General features: G+C 31.3%; 4 protein-coding genes across 6 annotated transcripts; 2 read left to right on the top strand and 2 right to left on the bottom strand.

Annotated features, from left to right (window-relative positions):
* Nucleotides 1–264: 264 nt before the first annotated feature.
* LOC105151418 (thioredoxin-related transmembrane protein 1) lies at nt 265–5,336 on the bottom strand. Of its 2 annotated transcripts, none has more exons than XM_087403799.1 (5): nt 4,983–5,336; nt 4,107–4,268; nt 3,749–3,923; nt 3,539–3,640; nt 265–3,403 (listed from the first exon to the last, which is right to left on the bottom strand). In XM_087403799.1, the coding sequence occupies exons 1-5, from the start codon at nt 5,138–5,140 to the stop codon at nt 3,128–3,130; spliced, it is 873 nt and encodes a 290-aa protein (XP_087259925.1). In that variant the 5' UTR covers nt 5,141–5,336; the 3' UTR covers nt 265–3,127. The 2 variants fall into 2 exon arrangements, with proteins under 2 accessions (XP_087259925.1, XP_087259924.1); XM_087403798.1 differs by having other exon boundaries at nt 265–3,451; nt 4,983–5,332.
* A 413-nt stretch (nt 5,337–5,749) lies between these two features.
* On the top strand, nt 5,750–10,834 carry LOC105149067 (Uncharacterized protein KIAA1467-like protein). Of its 2 annotated transcripts, none has more exons than XM_011061217.2 (4): nt 5,750–6,070; nt 6,194–6,713; nt 6,997–7,586; nt 7,675–10,834. In XM_011061217.2, exons 2-4 carry the CDS (start codon nt 6,203–6,205, stop codon nt 9,829–9,831), a joined length of 3,258 nt encoding a protein of 1,085 aa, XP_011059519.1. In that variant the 5' UTR covers nt 5,750–6,070; nt 6,194–6,202; the 3' UTR covers nt 9,832–10,834. The 2 variants fall into 2 exon arrangements, with proteins under 2 accessions (XP_011059519.1, XP_011059528.1); XM_011061226.2 differs by lacking the exon at nt 5,750–6,070 and adding an exon at nt 6,882–6,923 and having other exon boundaries at nt 6,619–6,713.
* A 148-nt stretch (nt 10,835–10,982) lies between these two features.
* LOC105149078 (cilia- and flagella-associated protein 91) lies at nt 10,983–14,584 on the top strand. The gene is given in 9 exon segments (XM_087403797.1): nt 10,983–11,214; nt 11,304–11,404; nt 11,539–12,160; nt 12,316–12,664; nt 12,743–13,074; nt 13,177–13,386; nt 13,449–13,744; nt 13,832–14,048; nt 14,149–14,584. Coding segments are annotated over 7 exon segments (2,070 nt in total). The 5' UTR covers nt 10,983–11,214; nt 11,304–11,404; nt 11,539; the 3' UTR covers nt 14,194–14,584.
* Nucleotides 14,585–15,717: 1,133 nt separating this feature from the next.
* Nucleotides 15,718–18,544, bottom strand: pall (F-box protein pallbearer). Its single transcript, XM_011061260.2, has 3 exons — nt 18,188–18,544; nt 17,853–18,101; nt 15,718–16,742 (listed from the first exon to the last, which is right to left on the bottom strand). Exons 1-3 carry the CDS (start codon nt 18,380–18,382, stop codon nt 15,966–15,968), a joined length of 1,221 nt encoding a protein of 406 aa, XP_011059562.1. The 5' UTR covers nt 18,383–18,544; the 3' UTR covers nt 15,718–15,965.
* Between the last annotated feature and the right edge of the window lie 46 nt (nt 18,545–18,590).

Here is an 18,590-nt window from a genome sequence, read left to right as displayed (position 1 = left end):
TTAAATATTTAATGTTTATTATGAAAATTTTTGTCTTACTTTTCACAGAAATAAAAGAATTCAATTTTTTTCATTTTATGAAGAAAAATATTATATAGAGCACAAGGTATTGATAAACTTAGACATATATTTGATACTCTTTTTTACTTATTTGATAAATATATAAATAAATATGTATATATATTTATAAATATATAATAATTACTAGCACGATCACATATTTTGATATAAATAGGATCAAGATGGATATTTAAAAAAGAATCATTAATTTAAATTGTATTTATTAATACTATCAGGCAGTAAATATTACAATGATTTTATTTTTAGTTTCACATTGATTGTTTCTTGATATTAATAATTAATGACATTTATCCTATTTATCAGAAGATGAATAATTAAAAACTTAAATATAAATGTATTCAGTAAAGCAGAAAATTCGATTTGAATCTAGAACAAAATAATAAAAGTTCGATATTATATCAATATAAGATAGTATTAAATAACAAAAATTTTATATTATAATATGTATAAGTGACATTGTTATCGAAGAAATTTTAATCAAATATATATATATATATATATATATATATATATATATATATATTGAAAATTATATGAGGAAGACATTGTTATAATATAATAAAAACAAAAATTCATTAAAAATCATCATTATCAAATATTGAATCATTTAAAAAGTATCCGCGGTTTTTTTATTCAAAAATTGAAAAACCAGATACTTTTTAAATGACCTAATACATACACAAAAAATGAAAATGTAAGCAATATTCAATAATCGTACTCATTTAAGGATAAAGGCTTTGCATTTATTCATATTCCAAGTAAGGTTGCGTATACTTGCAATAAAATGAAAGAAACTTTTTAGAGATAGCTATGTGTTCTTTCTAAATAAAGATCTTTTTTCATACTACATAAATGTTAGTTAAGTCAAGCTTGAAAACGTAGCAAGCTAAAGTAGGCCTTTATAAAAATGTAATTCAAGTTTTATTGCAAAAAGTAATGCTACTCACTTTCTATGCTAAATCCATCATGAATTTCATATGGATCATGATGGAAATTTTTATAATTTATTAGGATAGAGAAAGAAAGAATAACATTAGGTTCGTACAGAAAAATCAGTATACAAAATATTCCGTTGTGGATGTCTCATAAAGATCGTAATAATACTTAAGGATAGATTCCTAAGATCATTTTGAGACGAAAATTTTCATTAACCATATTAAAACAATATAAAATTACCAGTTCTAAATTCAAAAGTTAATAATATTAGGATCAAGGGTCATCTTCTTTCCTATAGTTAACAAGTTCTATATTGTTATCTAATCTAATGCGTTATCTTTCTTACTTCAAATCTCTCTATCTTCATTTTTCATCACATTTTTTTCATTATACTTCAATACTCGTCTATCATTGAGTTTGTTATAATAGTTTGGTTAATCAGTTATATAATAAAATTAACAGAATTAAAAATTGCGAGTTCATCAGATTTGACTTTACTGTTTTCATGTGATTTCGGACTAAATATATAAAGTTAGTGAATCACTTAAAGTTTGTGAGATTCGGGTGTCGGTAGTGTAAAATACCAACCACATCTGAACAACTTTAAACAATATGATTCGCTAAATGATTATAGTAAAAAAACTATTATGGCCTCAATATTTTGGTATTAAAATTTTCGTCTTAAAATGATTTCAGGAATCTACTCTTAAGCGTTGTTATGGTCTTTACGGGACGCTCGGTGACAAACAATTGATAATGAGTAAGGACAAATTAAGATCCTACCAATTGTGTGATCATAATAAAGACTACAAATTTAATCATAATAATGCTATCGAAAAATGCATTTGAGGAGACACTATTAGCGCTATTTTGTCATTCTATCTTCATAGTTTAGGCACAAAACAAGTATAGAATGACACAAATAGTGTTAACAATGTCTTCCCAAATGCACCAAGAAACAACGCAATGACAATCCCTAATGCCTGCAATAACAATAAACATCAGCTATTAATATATTATATTAATATTTTAATTAGATTATCAGCTTTTATGAAAAGACCTACAATTTTCCTCTTATATAAATAAATGCGTGATTATATGTTAAATGACTCTAATTGCGAAGTATTATGTATATTTAAACTTGAAAAATATGTGTGCATATATAAGTCTTATAAAAGTAATAATTATTCTTAAGTAGTTTTCAATTCATTCTTTGCTACTTTCAAATATTTTTTTTAAATATAATCGAAGAAAAGAAATTGTAAGTAGAAATTTGAATATTTTTATAAATCAACTATATAATAATTAATAAATAGATTTATAAATGATCTTGTAAAGTGTAACCTTAAAGAAAGTAAAAGAACTATAAATGCTATTATAGTTCTTTTCCTAATTCCTAAAAATTAGACACATTTATATTATTACACTTATGATTTCAGTATTTTTTTCTTTCTTTCATCACTATGAAACATCAATATTTGAAAAATAATATCAAATATTTTTTAAACTTATTCTTCATTAAAGAAAAAAATGTTCATACAAATATTTAAATTTATAAGCCTTTACTCTGCAGTCTCAAACGTTTTATAGAAAATGTATGCAAAAAGTAAATATAATCAAACATTTTTTGCTATATCAAAAATTTTCACCGTATAATAATCTTGTTAAAATATCTGAAACGTATCTGTCACGATCTTGAAAGTTCTTTCAACATATTTATATATTCTCATTGCTTCAACGAAACTATTAAGCCCTGAGAACATTTGACACAGCAGGAACGCCTGCAAGATTCTAAAATTTTATTGAATAATACCTGAAGTATACATTTGCATTTTCAAAATGTATTTGTAGATAAGAAAATTTTTATAGGCAATGATATTTTGAAATTTTCATTCATTGGAATTTTTAACATACAAGAAACGGCAAACATCTATGAATCGTTCCCTTGGATAACCCATATCACTTATCCATATTTTGAGATGTGAAATAACAATAGTATGTTGCATTGACGCATTTCAATGCACAGGAATGACTTTGGGAGAATACCACCAAGGGCTAGTCACAATTAATTTATGTTTGCTGAATATTTACATCAAACGAATTAATATCTCTAGTCAGCCTTGCGTGGCTTACGCTTGCGAATATTAGGACTACTGGTATCAGCTTTACTGTCTTTATCTTTCTCACTCGTTTCTACTTCATTCATCTCAGATTCTTTTGTTTCAGATTCCTTTGCTTCAGATTCCTTCGTTTCAGGCTCCTCTGTTTCAGATTCTTCTTCATCTATTAAATCATCCCCAATGTTTTCTGCAATTTCATCCTCGTCTGAATTTTTTTCTTGAATAGGACTGTCTGTTGCACTAGTCTGTTTCTTCTTGCCTTGTTGCTGTGCCGGTTTTTGTGGGAAAAAGAAGTCAATCAAACACACAACAAGCTACAATCACAAATACAGTTAACATCATCTGTTTGTTAGATATATAAATTTTATGTATCATATAATTATAAAATATATTATTCCTACCAGTCCTAATATTGTGCCTAAAACAACTGTTGCAGCAGCAAAAATTAAGTAACTACCCCACACAGGTAGTCCAACATCTTCCAAAAGTTGATTGTGGATATTCTGAGTGAAAATAGTAATGTTTCATTGAAATTTTTACAATAAACGGTAATATTATTTGTGTGTGTGTGTGTATGTGTGTGTGTACATGCATATGTGTATGTAACTTACACGTAACATTTGGGATAACTTAAAAAATTGACTTAAAAATGACATATGGAATGAAGTTGGATTTTTCCAACTAGATATCGGATCCACTTTCGTCCATGTCTTTTCAGATACAAATTCGATCAACGATGATATATCTCTCGGGCTCTTATACTGCCTAAATATTCCATTGTTTACACTAGGAAATAAAAAATTAATTCTAAGATACATAGTCATAAAATTTAATATAAATTAATTTGCAATTAAAAAATAATTATGTTAATATATATATATATATATATAATATTAACATAATTCTGCATATTAACATAATTTTGTATATATATAGCAAAATAAATTATTAGTATAATTGTATACTTACTGATATATGGTAGGCAAAGCTGTAACCAAAAATCTGCCACTAAGACCTGGAGAATCTGTCACGTCTATCTTTCCAACATTGATATTTAAATTCTTTTTGGATGATGCAAGATCCTCCCAGACTGGTTCAAGTGCTTTACAAGCTGGACACCATGGTGCATAACTAATAAATAATATATTAAATTCTAAACATTATTATAGACATTATTTTTTAGATTTTAATACACACACACACACATACATACACACACACACACACACACACACACACACACACACACATATATATATATATATAATTGTAAAACTTAGTTTAATTGTATAAGCTTTCAGACAATGCTATCAACTACAAAATATATTGATAAAGAGTAAATCTAACTATGACTTTATATTCCATATTCTTTACAAGAATACTTCTATCTATTGAATTCATTCAATTATATCCCTTTATAGCTGACAGTGAGACTATTAAACCCAGTGATTATTTAGATAACAAAGATTTTGATGAGTAAAAATAATTTAGCTTTTTCTGTAAAGTATGTTAAAATACAAAAAATACATTACATTTGAATTTACCATTAGCTGTTAATGTGTGTCTCGATTATTGTAGCAATTGCTATTTTATACAAAAACGTCAAACAATTTCATTTTCTTCATATTACATTTGCAAATTTCATTTTGTTACATTTGATTATTTTTAAAATAAATTTAATATTTATTCTTTTTTATACAAGTTATATCATTTTAAATTCTTGAAATTATTTAAAGCCTTTTAATCCTGTAAAATCTTAATGACAATCGTCAAGGACGAACAAATTCGGGCATTTTTTGACACGGCATTAACCACAACGATGTCGACGTGCACGGTCGCACTTACAACTCAATCATCCACTCTCCAGTAAGCATAAGATTCCAGTTATCCTCGTTCAGTTGTTCCACCAGGCTGCCCTTCGTCCGCCGCGTATTCGTGTCTACGCTCGCGCTCGCGTACGTGGACAACAATGCGACGTAGATGACATAAAATACGGGACCCATTCTGGCGACGTCTCACCGTCGACTTTAACCAACACTCACCCAACGTCACCGGCACCGTACCACACTCAACTCAACTTGATCACACTATTGTACACGACGCCAACCGCTGATCACGTTGACGCTAACGGCGCTGACTGAGCAAATAAAATATGAAATACTTAATGCCTGCTGGCTTAACTGGCTACTGTACAGTGCACACTGGACGCGATGAGCGATGAGCGACGAGCGATATCCAATAAGAGCTCTGCTTTACATCGTCATGTGAAAAAAAGCAGAGCTTTTATTGGATATCGCTTGTCGATATCCAAGCTTTATAAACCAATTGTATTAAAAGGCTAAGGTTTATAAACCAATTGTATTCATAGTCGGATTTTTATATTTAAGACCGTCTTAAGTCAATCATATTTAAGATCAATCTTAAAAAGTCACGAACCAATTAGAGGGCTATAATCTTAAGATACTACTGAAGACTGTCTTGAAATAAAAATGAACCATGAATACCAGCCCTTTGGGTATGTTACCTTAGATCTGTTCGTGTTGCTTGCACTTTTTGCACTCGACATCTTCGCTTTCTCTCTTTTCAAGGCCAAATATGTATCTATCTCATTTTAGTGTAAAAATATTGTATTTGAGAATTTCATTCAACGTGAACAGACCTCTTATACCTATGGTTTCGATGGTACCATGAAAAAAGCCGGGAATGCTGAGATGGCTGCTTTGAGGATTTTCGAGCTTCTTTCTGCATAAATATTGTGTTGATGTGTACGTGCAAGTATGTTTTATTTGTATTTTTTAATCGCGATAGGCGTCGCAGTACATATGATATCTTTTTGAAAGCGTAAGTGAGCCCGGCGAGCGTACAGGTGCGAGAATCAGGAAAAGTTGAAATTTTGCGTGCGTTTAAAGAATTTTAAGGAAGAATATCCTCAGGTATGTACATATGTTTCTAATTCCGTAAAATTTTGCTGATATTTTAACTCATTGCTTGATTTTTAATCGTCCAAATTCACAGATATAAAATTCTCGTTTAATTTTCTGAGTGTATTTTTGCAGATTGACAACATGTCAGCGGTATATCCGACTTTACCGAAACTGGCAGTGAGAGACAATCTCGACGACGATGATCTCACCGACATCGATGATGAAGTATTTATTAGGGATGGAAGAAACGGTGGATTGAAATTAGACGACGATGGTGGAGTGAAACAGCCTCTCATGGCACCTCGTAGAAAATGCAAAAAACCCTGCAACTTGGAGAACCATAAGATCCCATATAACATGCTTCTCGTGCCAGTGTGCTGTGGAACTACAGCATTGATTGTGCTGTTAGGCTTAATTGTAGTTTGTATATTTACTGCAAATATATTCCCAATGCCGTTAACTATATTGAAAAGCTGGATGTCACATGATTTAAAAAATCCTATAAATGAATCAGAGATAATTCCATGTACCTCACTCTCGTCCAGTGTTTTATGGGCCAGATCATTTCCAAAGTTAACACCTGAAGCACCTCTTAGGAGTAATGATGTTAACTCTGATGGAATTGAAGATATTATTGTAGGATTTAGTACAGGTATAAAAAGTATTAATTCAAATAAATGAATGATTTTTTGTGATTATTATTTTAATTTTGTTTCACTTTCTTTTTGTATATATTATAATTTATAATTTTCTGTGTTATATACTATGTTGCATTGTGATTTGTAATTGGCTATTTCTATTTTATTTGCTTCTTTTACAGATTTTGATTTGACATTTACATGATGTTTCTTTATAATCTAAGGTGAATTATTGATATTTTTTTCTGATTATTAATTTAATCAGTCACTGTAAAGATTATTGATTTATAAATTCAGGTCTGGATATGATGGATACAGAATATATCTGTACTATATATTTTGGGAATCAAACGCCGTGTCTAGGCGGTGTACTAGCACTGAATGGTAAAACAGGTGAATCTATCTGGACACATTGGACTGCTCATTCCATACTTTCTGTTGACTGCGATGCAGATTTGACGAACGACAAAGTTAAAGATTGTATCATATCTGGACGTGGTGGAATACTACAAGCTATTGATGGCCATGATGGTTCCAATATATGGGAGATACCACTTCAAGATCTAATTTCTGAGCTGCAAATAATTTCGGATGTCTATGATGCAAGATTTATAGCTGATATGGATGGCGATGGTATTGCTGATGTAATAGCATCACATGTTGTACAATCAGATAATATTCAAGCAAGTAATGTACTTGTAATATCGGGTAAAAGTGGCAGTGTCATACGCAATATGAATTTACCAGATACGGAGCAATTGTTCGTAGCACCGCAAATTATAGTACACCCTGATGGAGAAAATATATTCGTTCTAGCTACAACCAGTCAACAAGATTCCGGAGGATTATATATAGTATCCCAAGCTAATATATTTTACGGTGATTTGGTATGTAGTAACAAGATCTGTTAGATTTTCTTTTATTAATATGAAAAGATTATCGCGTTAATTGCTACTTTGAATACTTTTGTTGCAGCAATTGCAAAAGCTCAATCATAACACTGGCAAAAATGCGCTGTTGCCACCAATTTTAATCGATATTACATCGGATGGAATTGAAGATATTGTCGCTGCTATGTTCAATTCTACGATTATAGCATACAATGGAACTACATTTGAGCCTATCTGGAATTACACGGTTCCCAATTCCGAAGTAATTAGCATTCCCATTCCCGGTTATTATAACGACGATGATATACCAGACTTTATGGTGAAGCATCAGATAGGTACTGGCTTATCCACATACTATTACACTGTAGCTACAGTTATAGATGGTCGTAATGGGCAGCCTTTGCTCGAGAAACCGATGGAGGATAGTTTAAGTGGGCAAATGTCTGGATTATCGGTCACTGTCGATGGATTTGGCAATGATTGGTTTTTGCATTGGTCCACCGACTGTTTAAATTACGAAGGAATCAAGGAAAAATATCAGTTCTTAAAAGATCAGAGTTTCATGTCACAAACTCGCACCGATCTCTGCTCCCTGAGATTCAATTCGACACTTACTATGAGATTACTAGCTTTGAGTCAACATGTCGGCCCGCCTGGATTGTCATTATACTTCTCGGAGGACTGGAAGTCGGTAGAGTTCAATAATTCAGTCGACCTACGAAAAGAAGAGGAGAAGAATCTGAAGTCCCATTCGCGATTAAAGGTCACGGATACTTATTCAAACATACCGCTCGTTTCCGAGAGATCGCCAAAAGTTCATAAAAATCATCGGAAAGATAACATTTTCAAACACAAAGATAGTCTACTCGAGATAGGCAAATATGATTCGGACGCGGTATATGAGAACTTCGACGAATTTAAGAGTCATAAGAAACATAATCCCGAAGACACTGTAGAAAATTTGAACGTAGATCAAGCATGGAAACAGGATAACAAATGGATGGAAGATGATGTACAGCCGGATAAAGAGTATGATAGTATATACGAAAATGATAATGGTAATGAAGACGGACAGAATGTAGATTATTCGCAAGGTGAAGTGCGAGAACAGAGAAGTGTCGTTCCTGTGATTAAAGATATATATTCGATAAATATTTCTCATAAAGAAATTAATTCAACACCTGAATCGACGCGACACAATTTACGATTAGATCATGAGGAAATTAACACAGAAAAAAAGAGAAAAATGGAAGAAATCAACAAAAAGAATGACTCAATGAACGAAGCTGATGATATAATGAATATATCAATGACATCAACTTCGCAATTTCCAGAGTTATCATTAATTATGTCAAACAATAAATCAAATATCGAAAAGAATACTACAATACAGAATATATTAAAGACGAGCGAATTAATAGAAATAAAGAGCACAAATATGAATACAGAATTGCCTGAGGACACACATACTGAAGCATCAAATGTTACTAAAAATCAAATAATCACTGGTCATCCAGATGCAACTTCCACTACTAAGAAAGTCGTAGACGTACCTCAGGGAAGACACATTTATAAGCATAGTTTCCCTAATATTGTCCAAGACGCGGATGATGATGCTAGTATAGAAAAAGTATTTAAACGGGAATCACTGAAAAATCAAAGTAAAGGCAAGATTAATAAGAAGCAATTACTAATATTGTCATCAACTGATAGAGTTGTCAAAATACGACAGAAACGAAGAACGAAACGAAACTCGGAAATTAATAACAATCAATCGAACGATATCAATGGTATTCAGAAGCAGGCACCAACCGGTATTCTGCTACCGTCTATTATCGAATCCAAAGGAAAGACATCGATAGATTTAGTGTTTCCTACGTTTTGGTTACCGTCATCTGAAGTATCTCTGATCTTGTCTCGAGCAGATGTAGAGTGCATTGACAAGAAGAAAGCATTATTAGATGATAAACTTGAGTACAAAAAAGATGACGACATCATCAGCGAATGTTTATCCGAGCGAGGCATTAATTACAGATTATATCAAGAGGCAATGGATAGGGAAAATACCAAAATCGCATTTGGTCAAATGACAATATACAGGATGAAACTAGAATGCGTATGTCCGGAGGATATGCTACCTAATCAAACATGCAAAAATATTTCAATACATCAGAGCTGGCCAGAATATTTAGGATCTTCTGGAAATGGCTATTTTAAGCCATTACATAAATTAAATATTTGAAGAAACTATAATATCTTGTCGAATTATATAAATTATTGAAGAAACTTTTATTGTAAATTGTAACGTTCTCTAATGGAGTCGTTAACGATTAACACAATTAAAAAATTATCAAATAGTCACGTGCGCTATTTGCAAAAATATACAATAACGATCGTAATTCTAATCAATATTGTTATATAAAGTAATTTATATTAATATTTATATGCAGTTTTCTTCGCGAAATAGAAAGGATGCAAATATATATGCGTATTTGTACATATAAGAATATTGTTGCTCTCGCATTTAAAACTTTTATCAGTTAATTTTTTATCAGAGAATTGCTGTAATCACATATCTGTTAATTACTTACTGATAATTAAAAGTTTTTTTGAAATGCAGTTATAAATGAAGAAGTAACTGTATGTGCCAAAGGAGACGATAGTTTTTTTATGTGTGTATACAAATATATTACAAAATTTATCATAACTTACGGTTGCATAGAAATTGATATAATTAATGTTGAAAGTATACGTTGTAGTAATAATTTAAACATATTCCAATGTCCATATGAATTGAAATAATCTCATATATATATATATATATATATATATATATATATATATATATATATATATATATATATATATATATAAATAATTAATATTTCAATTCATTGCAAAACGCCCATTATATACTTATATATAATGTTATCACATATTGATAATCAAATGTTGCATAGCTATATAATCTGATGTATATTGATTGTATCAGCAGATACAAATATTCTATGTAACTAACAAAGATATATTCTGGTGCTATCGATTTATATATGCCTTCTTACATGCATTTTCTATTAATTTAAAGAACAGGAAAAATAATTTAATTACATAAAGTTTTTAAATGCTATTGCCTTTTCTGAAAATTCATTAATTACATTTGTAGGATAATATAAATGTAAACATTTAATCATTGTTAAGTGTAACACAAGTATTCGAAGAATATAAAATATATATTAATTGATCAACTTTTTTTATATTAATTCTTCCTATATATTATATTTTCGTTGCTATGGCATATTTGATCCATAGTTTGATCAATATTGGTTTATTAGAAGTCTTCTTACTGCTTCTTACATCATTTGATTGTTACTTTTATGTGTGATAGATACTTTATTCTTATAGCTCTTGCAAGAATAGAATAAACCAAACGGTTTAAATGTAGCGTATAATAAGCTGCATTAAGTACAATGCAAATTACAGCGGAAAGAAGCATGAAACGTCGTAAGATACATATGTCACATAAGTTTAACAGTTAGTCCATAATTAACAATTTTTTAATGATGCATTAGCGGATTATACTTATACTGCGTGCAGCAGTAAAAATGTTCGGAAAACCAATCTATTTGTAAGTGTTTATTAATAGTATACTTTTGTAAGACTTGAATATGGACATACAATTCTTCTTAAATTTACTAACATTTATATTTTTTCTAGCGAACATGTGAATATTCCGAAACTCTAGATAACAAGAAGTTTCAAGACAGGGATAATTTTTTAGTAAAATACAAATTATACAATTACTCTTTAAATTTTGGGTAAATCTTTGCTTATTGTTCTTATTCCAAGAATATTCTCTTATTCAATCAAGTCTTATACATTCAAAATATTACTTTTCTATCAGAGATATCAGAGATTAAGTTAAGAAAACTTAAACTCTGTGACTTTATAGAATGGCTGTACAAGATAAGACGATTGGATCTATTAGCGGAGACATGTATAAGCATTTTCAAAAATCTATGGTACCCTGTGTAACATCAAAAGTACAGACTGCAGATATCTCACCACATTGTTTGGAGCACAAGACTCTGTATGGAATTCTACAAAATACACAGAGGCGATGTTACACTGCATTCTCTAAATCGAAACCATACAAAAATGCAGAAACGCAAACGGATTATAGAGAAAGTGAGGCGCAAACTGAACCTTGGGAGCCACCATGCAAAATTGTTCCAGGTAACAATTATATTGCAGTCATACTGTATCAGATTCACATAGAATACATATAAGTCAATCAAGAAAGCGGAAAAAACAAAGCTGGAAATGCCGAAGTGAGAACTTTACAATATATTAATTTTCATTTAGGCCATAATCCTGAAGTATTGACATTAGCTCATCTAACTTGGGAGCATGGATTACCTGCAGGTGTCCATGAGGTACACGTTATCAACAGGATGCGGATAAAAAGAGCTTGGGAAACCATTCTACCGCCTATAGATACACCGGCCAATATAAAAATGCGAAATTCAATAATAATGGCCTTAGAGATAGACGAATGGGCTTTTCGAGAATCGGTAAGTATTTCAAAACATAAAGAAGAATCATTTATCTGTATATATATATATATATATATATATCTTCTTTTTTTAATTATATAATAAATAAGTATAATAAAACTCTCAACCTAATGTAATACCTACATTTCTTCCTTCTTTAATTATAATTTTAGGAGATTCAATTCATAATGAATTTACGTCTGGACCTAATGAGGAATCTTCTACAAAGTCATGAATCAAAATACGAGAAAAAAGTGCAGGGTCGTTTCAGTAGACTTGAGAGCAAACTAACCAAATATCGAGACAATCAAATTAATGCTATCAGATATAATCTTAAACGAGATTTGCGAAAATTATATAAGAAACATCGCAATGAACATCAATCTCGCAAACCCGATATAATTGAACGATATATCAATCCCAAATCTGATCTGTATACACCGCAAATGCGTTTCGATGAACATCCCCAGAGGCGGCACGAAATTTTATCGAAGCAACTCTCAAGTGAATATCATATTGAGCGTGAGTATATATTTAATTTTATTTAATTGTAATTAATACGCAATTGCTGCTATTCAATTCATCGCAATTGTTATTTAGAAGAAGAAGAAGAAAATGCAATACTTAGTTGGCTACCCACTATCGAAGAACCAAAAGTAATTAAACATAAACCTAAACCAATAGACATCTGCATACGAGAAACCAAATGGACGGAGGAAAAACTAAAGCAGCTTCATTCCGATTTGAAAGCTATTCGAATGAAAGTCAAATCTATAGACGAAGGTCCAAGCTTAGTAAGGCGTAATCACGAACAATTAGTTTTGCCTACCACACCGCGCAGATCGGGTATATGGAACAATAAACAGAAACAACGAGAAGAATCTGCTACCTTTATTCAGAAGCTTGTTAAAGGCAGAGCGATACAGTGTCTGGTAAATTATAAATCCGACCATTCATTATACTTTTAAAACAGATACAGAAAATAAGATTCTATAGAGTTGTATAATACGAAAAAGATATTTATTATGCTACAGATGTACAAAGGACGCGATAGATGTAGAGAGCTAATCGAGGAATTACAATCGACTCAAGTGTTCGAACACGAAGATTACGATGAAAAGACACATATGATTAATTTGCGACAATTACAAGAGCATCAATCAATGCAGGAAAATCATTTATGCGAGATTCTTGATTCCTTAGAGGGGAAGACAATCTGTGGGACATTAGATTTTCTTAGTAAGGTAAGTTTTGTAATCTATTACCGCGAAACAGTTCACTCGATTATCTCCTGCATTATCTGCAGGAATTAGTGAGATTAGAGGATGAACGTAGAGCTCACGCCTTTGCCTTGCTTGCCGAAAGAGAAAGATGTATGAGAGAAGCCGCCGAAGCTGGCAGGCGACAAGCAGAACATAATCGACGACGAGAATTTGATGAAATGTTCAAACAAATCATGAAAGTAAATCAAGACTCGGTGGAAGCGTACTTGGAAGATATTGTGAGAGAAGAAATCGATTGGATATCCGATAAGGCGGCTAAAGAACATATTTTAGAAATTTGCGATAAAATGGACGCTGTAACGAAACATGCCGCAGAAAAGTAAGTATGATTGAGCATTGATAACTAATAAATGTAAACAAATAATTTTATCAAAAGAATATGTAAAACATAATAATATTTTCACAGCGCTAATAAGTTAGCAGATGAAGAATTGGTAGCGGATATGATTTACAATTTTGTTTTACCGGAGGTGGAAAAGCATAATATGAGAAAAAAAATTCGCGATCAGCAGCAAAGTTATACGAGGAATGCATACATATCACTTTACGAGAAAATTTTAGAATTACCGCCCATTGAACCATTGCAAGTTCTGAATCAAGAAATTCCTGTACAAAATGAAAATGTACAAACCATCTGCATTACTGAAGAAATGATAAAGATTAATGATTAATTCGTCTGTACCGTGTTATCTTTTATATAAAAATATCCATTATTTTTTCTAGAAACAAGATATCGAGGCAGAAGAAATAGAACTTCCAATTTCCTAAAACAGATACGAAAGATAAAAAGCGAGCAGATTCAGAAATAAATTCCCAAAGCGATTTAATGGAAACTTAATAATATTAAAAGCTGCTTTTTTATCTGAAGGCTATTTTGTATTTTTTTTTTTATAATAAAAGTTAATTATTATAATAATGTTACTGAAAATGTAGAATTTGTGTATTAAATTTCCAAATATAATCGGATGTCTATGTTATACAAATAAACATAAAAAATATATTAACATTGTAGTTCGATCAATTATGTAACATTATAATTGCATGTCTAAATTCTATATTAAATTTATCAATATTGATTGATTGTGTGATATGTGTTGTTATATCAGTAAATTAATAATAACTAAATTGTTTTAGTTTAGGTACATTACATTCCGAAAAATATGTCCTTCATTTTAGATGTCTCTATAAAATAGTGAATTATGTAATTGGTGATAAAATGTCAAGCCAAATCATATTCTGATCAATGTTTAATATGAATACAGTCTTTTATATACGTCAATGATTATATATAACTTTACATATATATATATATATATTTATATATATACAGGATGTCTCTTAAGATGGGTCGGGGCCACATTGGGGGTGGAGAATGGATCAAAGAGAACAAAAAATTCTTATGCCATTTTGAGATACTCGCTGTAGTTTTTGAATTAAAAGTCGAGTGGCGACGACGGCGGTGCGCAAGGAGGGGGAAAGAACGCTTCGTCGCCGCTCGAATGTGGGCCGTCCTATAAATTCGCGCGGCGCGACTTAATCGCATATTGGCTTAGATATTTTCTTTTCTAATTCGAAAACTACAGTGAGTATCTCAAAATGGTATAAGAATTTTTTGTTCCCTTTGATCCGCCCCCAATGTGGCCCCGACCCATCTTAAGAGACACTCTGTATATTCATTATACTTATATATACATATATATATATATATATATATATATATATATATATATATATAAGTATAATGAAATCAATTATACACATATTAAAGAAGTTGTAACACTACAATTAAGATCAATGATTAAAGTTATTAAAATGTTATTAAAACAATATTTTGACATTGTATTAAAATAGTATTTTAATGAAATCATATATTGATATGCATTTTATTAAAATATTATTTTAATAAAATTAAAGTACATTTTATTAAAATATTTTATTAAAATATTTTAATAAAATGTGCATTAATGTTATTACAACATAGTTTATTGTCCTTATTCTTTTTCAATTTCTTAATAAATGCACAACAAAATTATATTTTTAATCAATTTTACATTGGCATTTATCTGAAAAAAAGACATTTTTTTAATGTTTTGTTAATACATATATATACATATATACGTATATATTAACAAAATATCTATATATTAAACATTCCATGTCAAGAATCATCCTATTACGTCAAAATAAAAAATATTCTTCCTGACAAAAAAGAGTGGCTCACTTAACATGGAATACTCGATATATATATATGTACATATCCCGGATACACAGGAATTTGAAGTAAAGTACTAATAACCCAACAAAAAATTAGTTCATATATTGTTTCCTATAACTGGACAAGAAGCAATTTTATAAACAAAATTAACGCTTAAACTTGCTTACAAGTATTACTTTTAACAAGTTAAAATTTAAGTGTACCGAGTGTACGTTATAATCATTATATCTATTTCGCCACAACAATTAAAAAATGCATTTTATAAAGAGTATAATAATTCTGCAAAAACCTTCACACTTGAACTATCATTGTAAAATGGGCCAAATTAGCGCGGGCATGATGAATCGATGAGATAACCATCTAATGTAGACTTCGAAAGTAAATTCGACATAAATTGTTTGAACTTTACGTCTTTCGCATCGCTTGACGTTTTTCTTTCTACAATGAGCTTGCGTTTCTTGGCTTGCAATTCATTCGTCTGCTGAAGTGGCTCGGCATCGGTGTTGATAATATGTGTTTTCCGTTTGCGATTTTCTAACGAATCGGGATTCTGAGTTCCTTCCCGTGCACGACTCACTTCGGTAGTCAAATCTACCATTTTCTGCTCCCATTCCTCGAGATGCTTTCGCACCTCGGCTAACAATGTGTCTTGATCATGTATCTTTTTTGCCTGTTTATGTAACTTTAAAGTTTGCTGTCGCACCAGATACTCTTGTCTCTGTATCCTGAGTCTCATTCTAGTAATTTCATTTCTCATAGACAAAAAGAACATCTTGTTCTTTTTCGTACGATCATTAATCTTCTTAAAAGTTTGATTAAGCTTCTCGGAGCAGGTTATATTATGATTGTTGCAATGCGGCAGTGTGGAGTTATTTATGTTCCTACCATGGGAGATCATGACGCCACCAGGTAAATCATATGAATTTACAGTACCAACCATGGATGTGCAAATGTTGTGCTTCAGATCTGGCAGGATCTTCTCATCAAAATGTTCCATGGCCATGCTGCTTATATCCCGTAGTTCCTGAAGTATCTCGTGTGCTCTAGGCGGTGTCTTTGTCTCTCGAATCAATCGAAGAACACGGAAAATTTCGTCGATTACCTGAAACATAATGCAACATACTTATTATTTAATAATATTATATTTGTAAGTTAATAAGAGTTTGTCTCTTGGTGTCCTTACATAAAATTTATTTTCTGTGAACTAGTATACACTTTAAGTTTGTTCACACTGTATGCTCCAACATGCTTCAGCATGTTTTTACCATAAAATCTTACATATTCCAACACATTTGTTAGAGAGAGTAGGAATTATAGAATGCTTTCCAATTGCAATATCCCTAGACACTTTCGTGCACACGGCGACACAAGTTGCATTCTAATTGTCCGTTATTGTCGACACAACACTACAGTAAGCTTGTGTTTTCTAGTGACAATTATTAGGTGCGCAACTAAGTTCTCGCTGTTATTTTGATGAAAATGCCATCAAAATAACAGCGAGAACTTAGTTGCGCACCTAATACATAACTACTAATTCCGGCGGCTATAAATGAGATTGAAGGACGTTAAGTGACCGGCACTTTTATTTTTTTGTTTAATATAGGCGGAAAAAGCTACATTTAATCTAGCTCTATCCAAAACGAGTCTCAATCGCGCACAACATATACATTCCAATTGAATTGTGCACGATGTTACATTTTATGCATTCCTGTGTGTTAAGATGTGTTAAGCAATTGGAAAACATTCATAGTAGAAGCATATTGGAACATGTTGGAGCATTACGATGTAAATAAACTTTTTTAGAATTCAAAATGAAATAGATATATGTCTGATATTTGGAGAAAGCAAGAAAGTTTTAGAACAATCTAGTACATAAATAAAAAAAACAGATTTATTATCATTATTATAGTTTTTATCATTTGTAAAACCTAAACAATAACAATGTAATTGTTAAGTTAAGAGAGAATAGGAACCTAAACATAACAAATATTTATACATCAAGCAATGATATAGAAACCAATTTTTTATGAGGCAAAAATCTATTAGCTACCTATAGTTAAAGAAATAGAGAGAATAGAGAACAAGAATTTTAATTTATCAGAAGCTTTGTACTATGGAATATAACAAATAATTTCTAATAAGTTTCTAATAAGTTGAAGCTTTTTTTTCTGTTCTCTGTTCCTTATTTCTTTGATTATACATAGCCCTTTACCTTTCCTGGTATAAAGCAACAAACGTTCAGATCAACATATTTGATAAAAGTCATTGATAGCATAGAGATTCTCGTTTCTATTGCCGTCAAGATATCGCAATGACGTGCGAGAGGATGACTCCGTCGCTCAGACTCCCTTCTTGGCAGCTTGCTTTTGACAGTACGGAGGCATTGTGCATGATACTTCTCCATGAGATTGAAACCACGGTTGAGCAGTTTCTTACAGATTCGATCGAATTGTCTGCAAACCTAAAAAACACATTGTGGAATCTATGCTTCGCGAAGTATACGAGGAAGTGAAAAAAATCCTCGTGGATATTAAAGGGCGAACTTACGATCCTATATTTAGAAATTTCATCGTAGGAGAGGTTAGACAAAATCGCTTCCAAGCAAACATCGGGAAGATTGATCAGTTGCAGATGCGCATAATCGTTCGTTTGTTGCGCGGTAGAATTATATAAACGTTCGTCAATCATGTCACCTGTTCCTTCCCATTCCAAGGACGACGCGAAATGTACTTTCTTCATCATGAAATCTAAAGCGTGACCGTAATTGACACCAATTGACACGATCAACTACACCGGGGTGCTGCCATGGTGGATGTATAAAGGTACTTTTTCATGGCGGCGATTAGTCGCAACTTTTGACGAACGGAAAATCACGTGACTCCATCAGTCACTTGAAAGTCGAAGTTGTCGCTGTCAGTCGCTTCTGTAGTTCGATTTGATTAAAGTTGTA

The sequence above is a fragment of the Acromyrmex echinatior genome, chromosome 3 (genome assembly GCF_024713525.1).
Source record: "Acromyrmex echinatior isolate Ae372 chromosome 3, ASM2471352v2, whole genome shotgun sequence".
NCBI lineage: Eukaryota > Metazoa > Arthropoda > Insecta > Hymenoptera > Formicidae > Acromyrmex > Acromyrmex echinatior.
The sequence above is the reverse complement of the archived record's forward strand: the minus strand, read 5'-3'. Positions and strand labels throughout refer to the sequence as shown.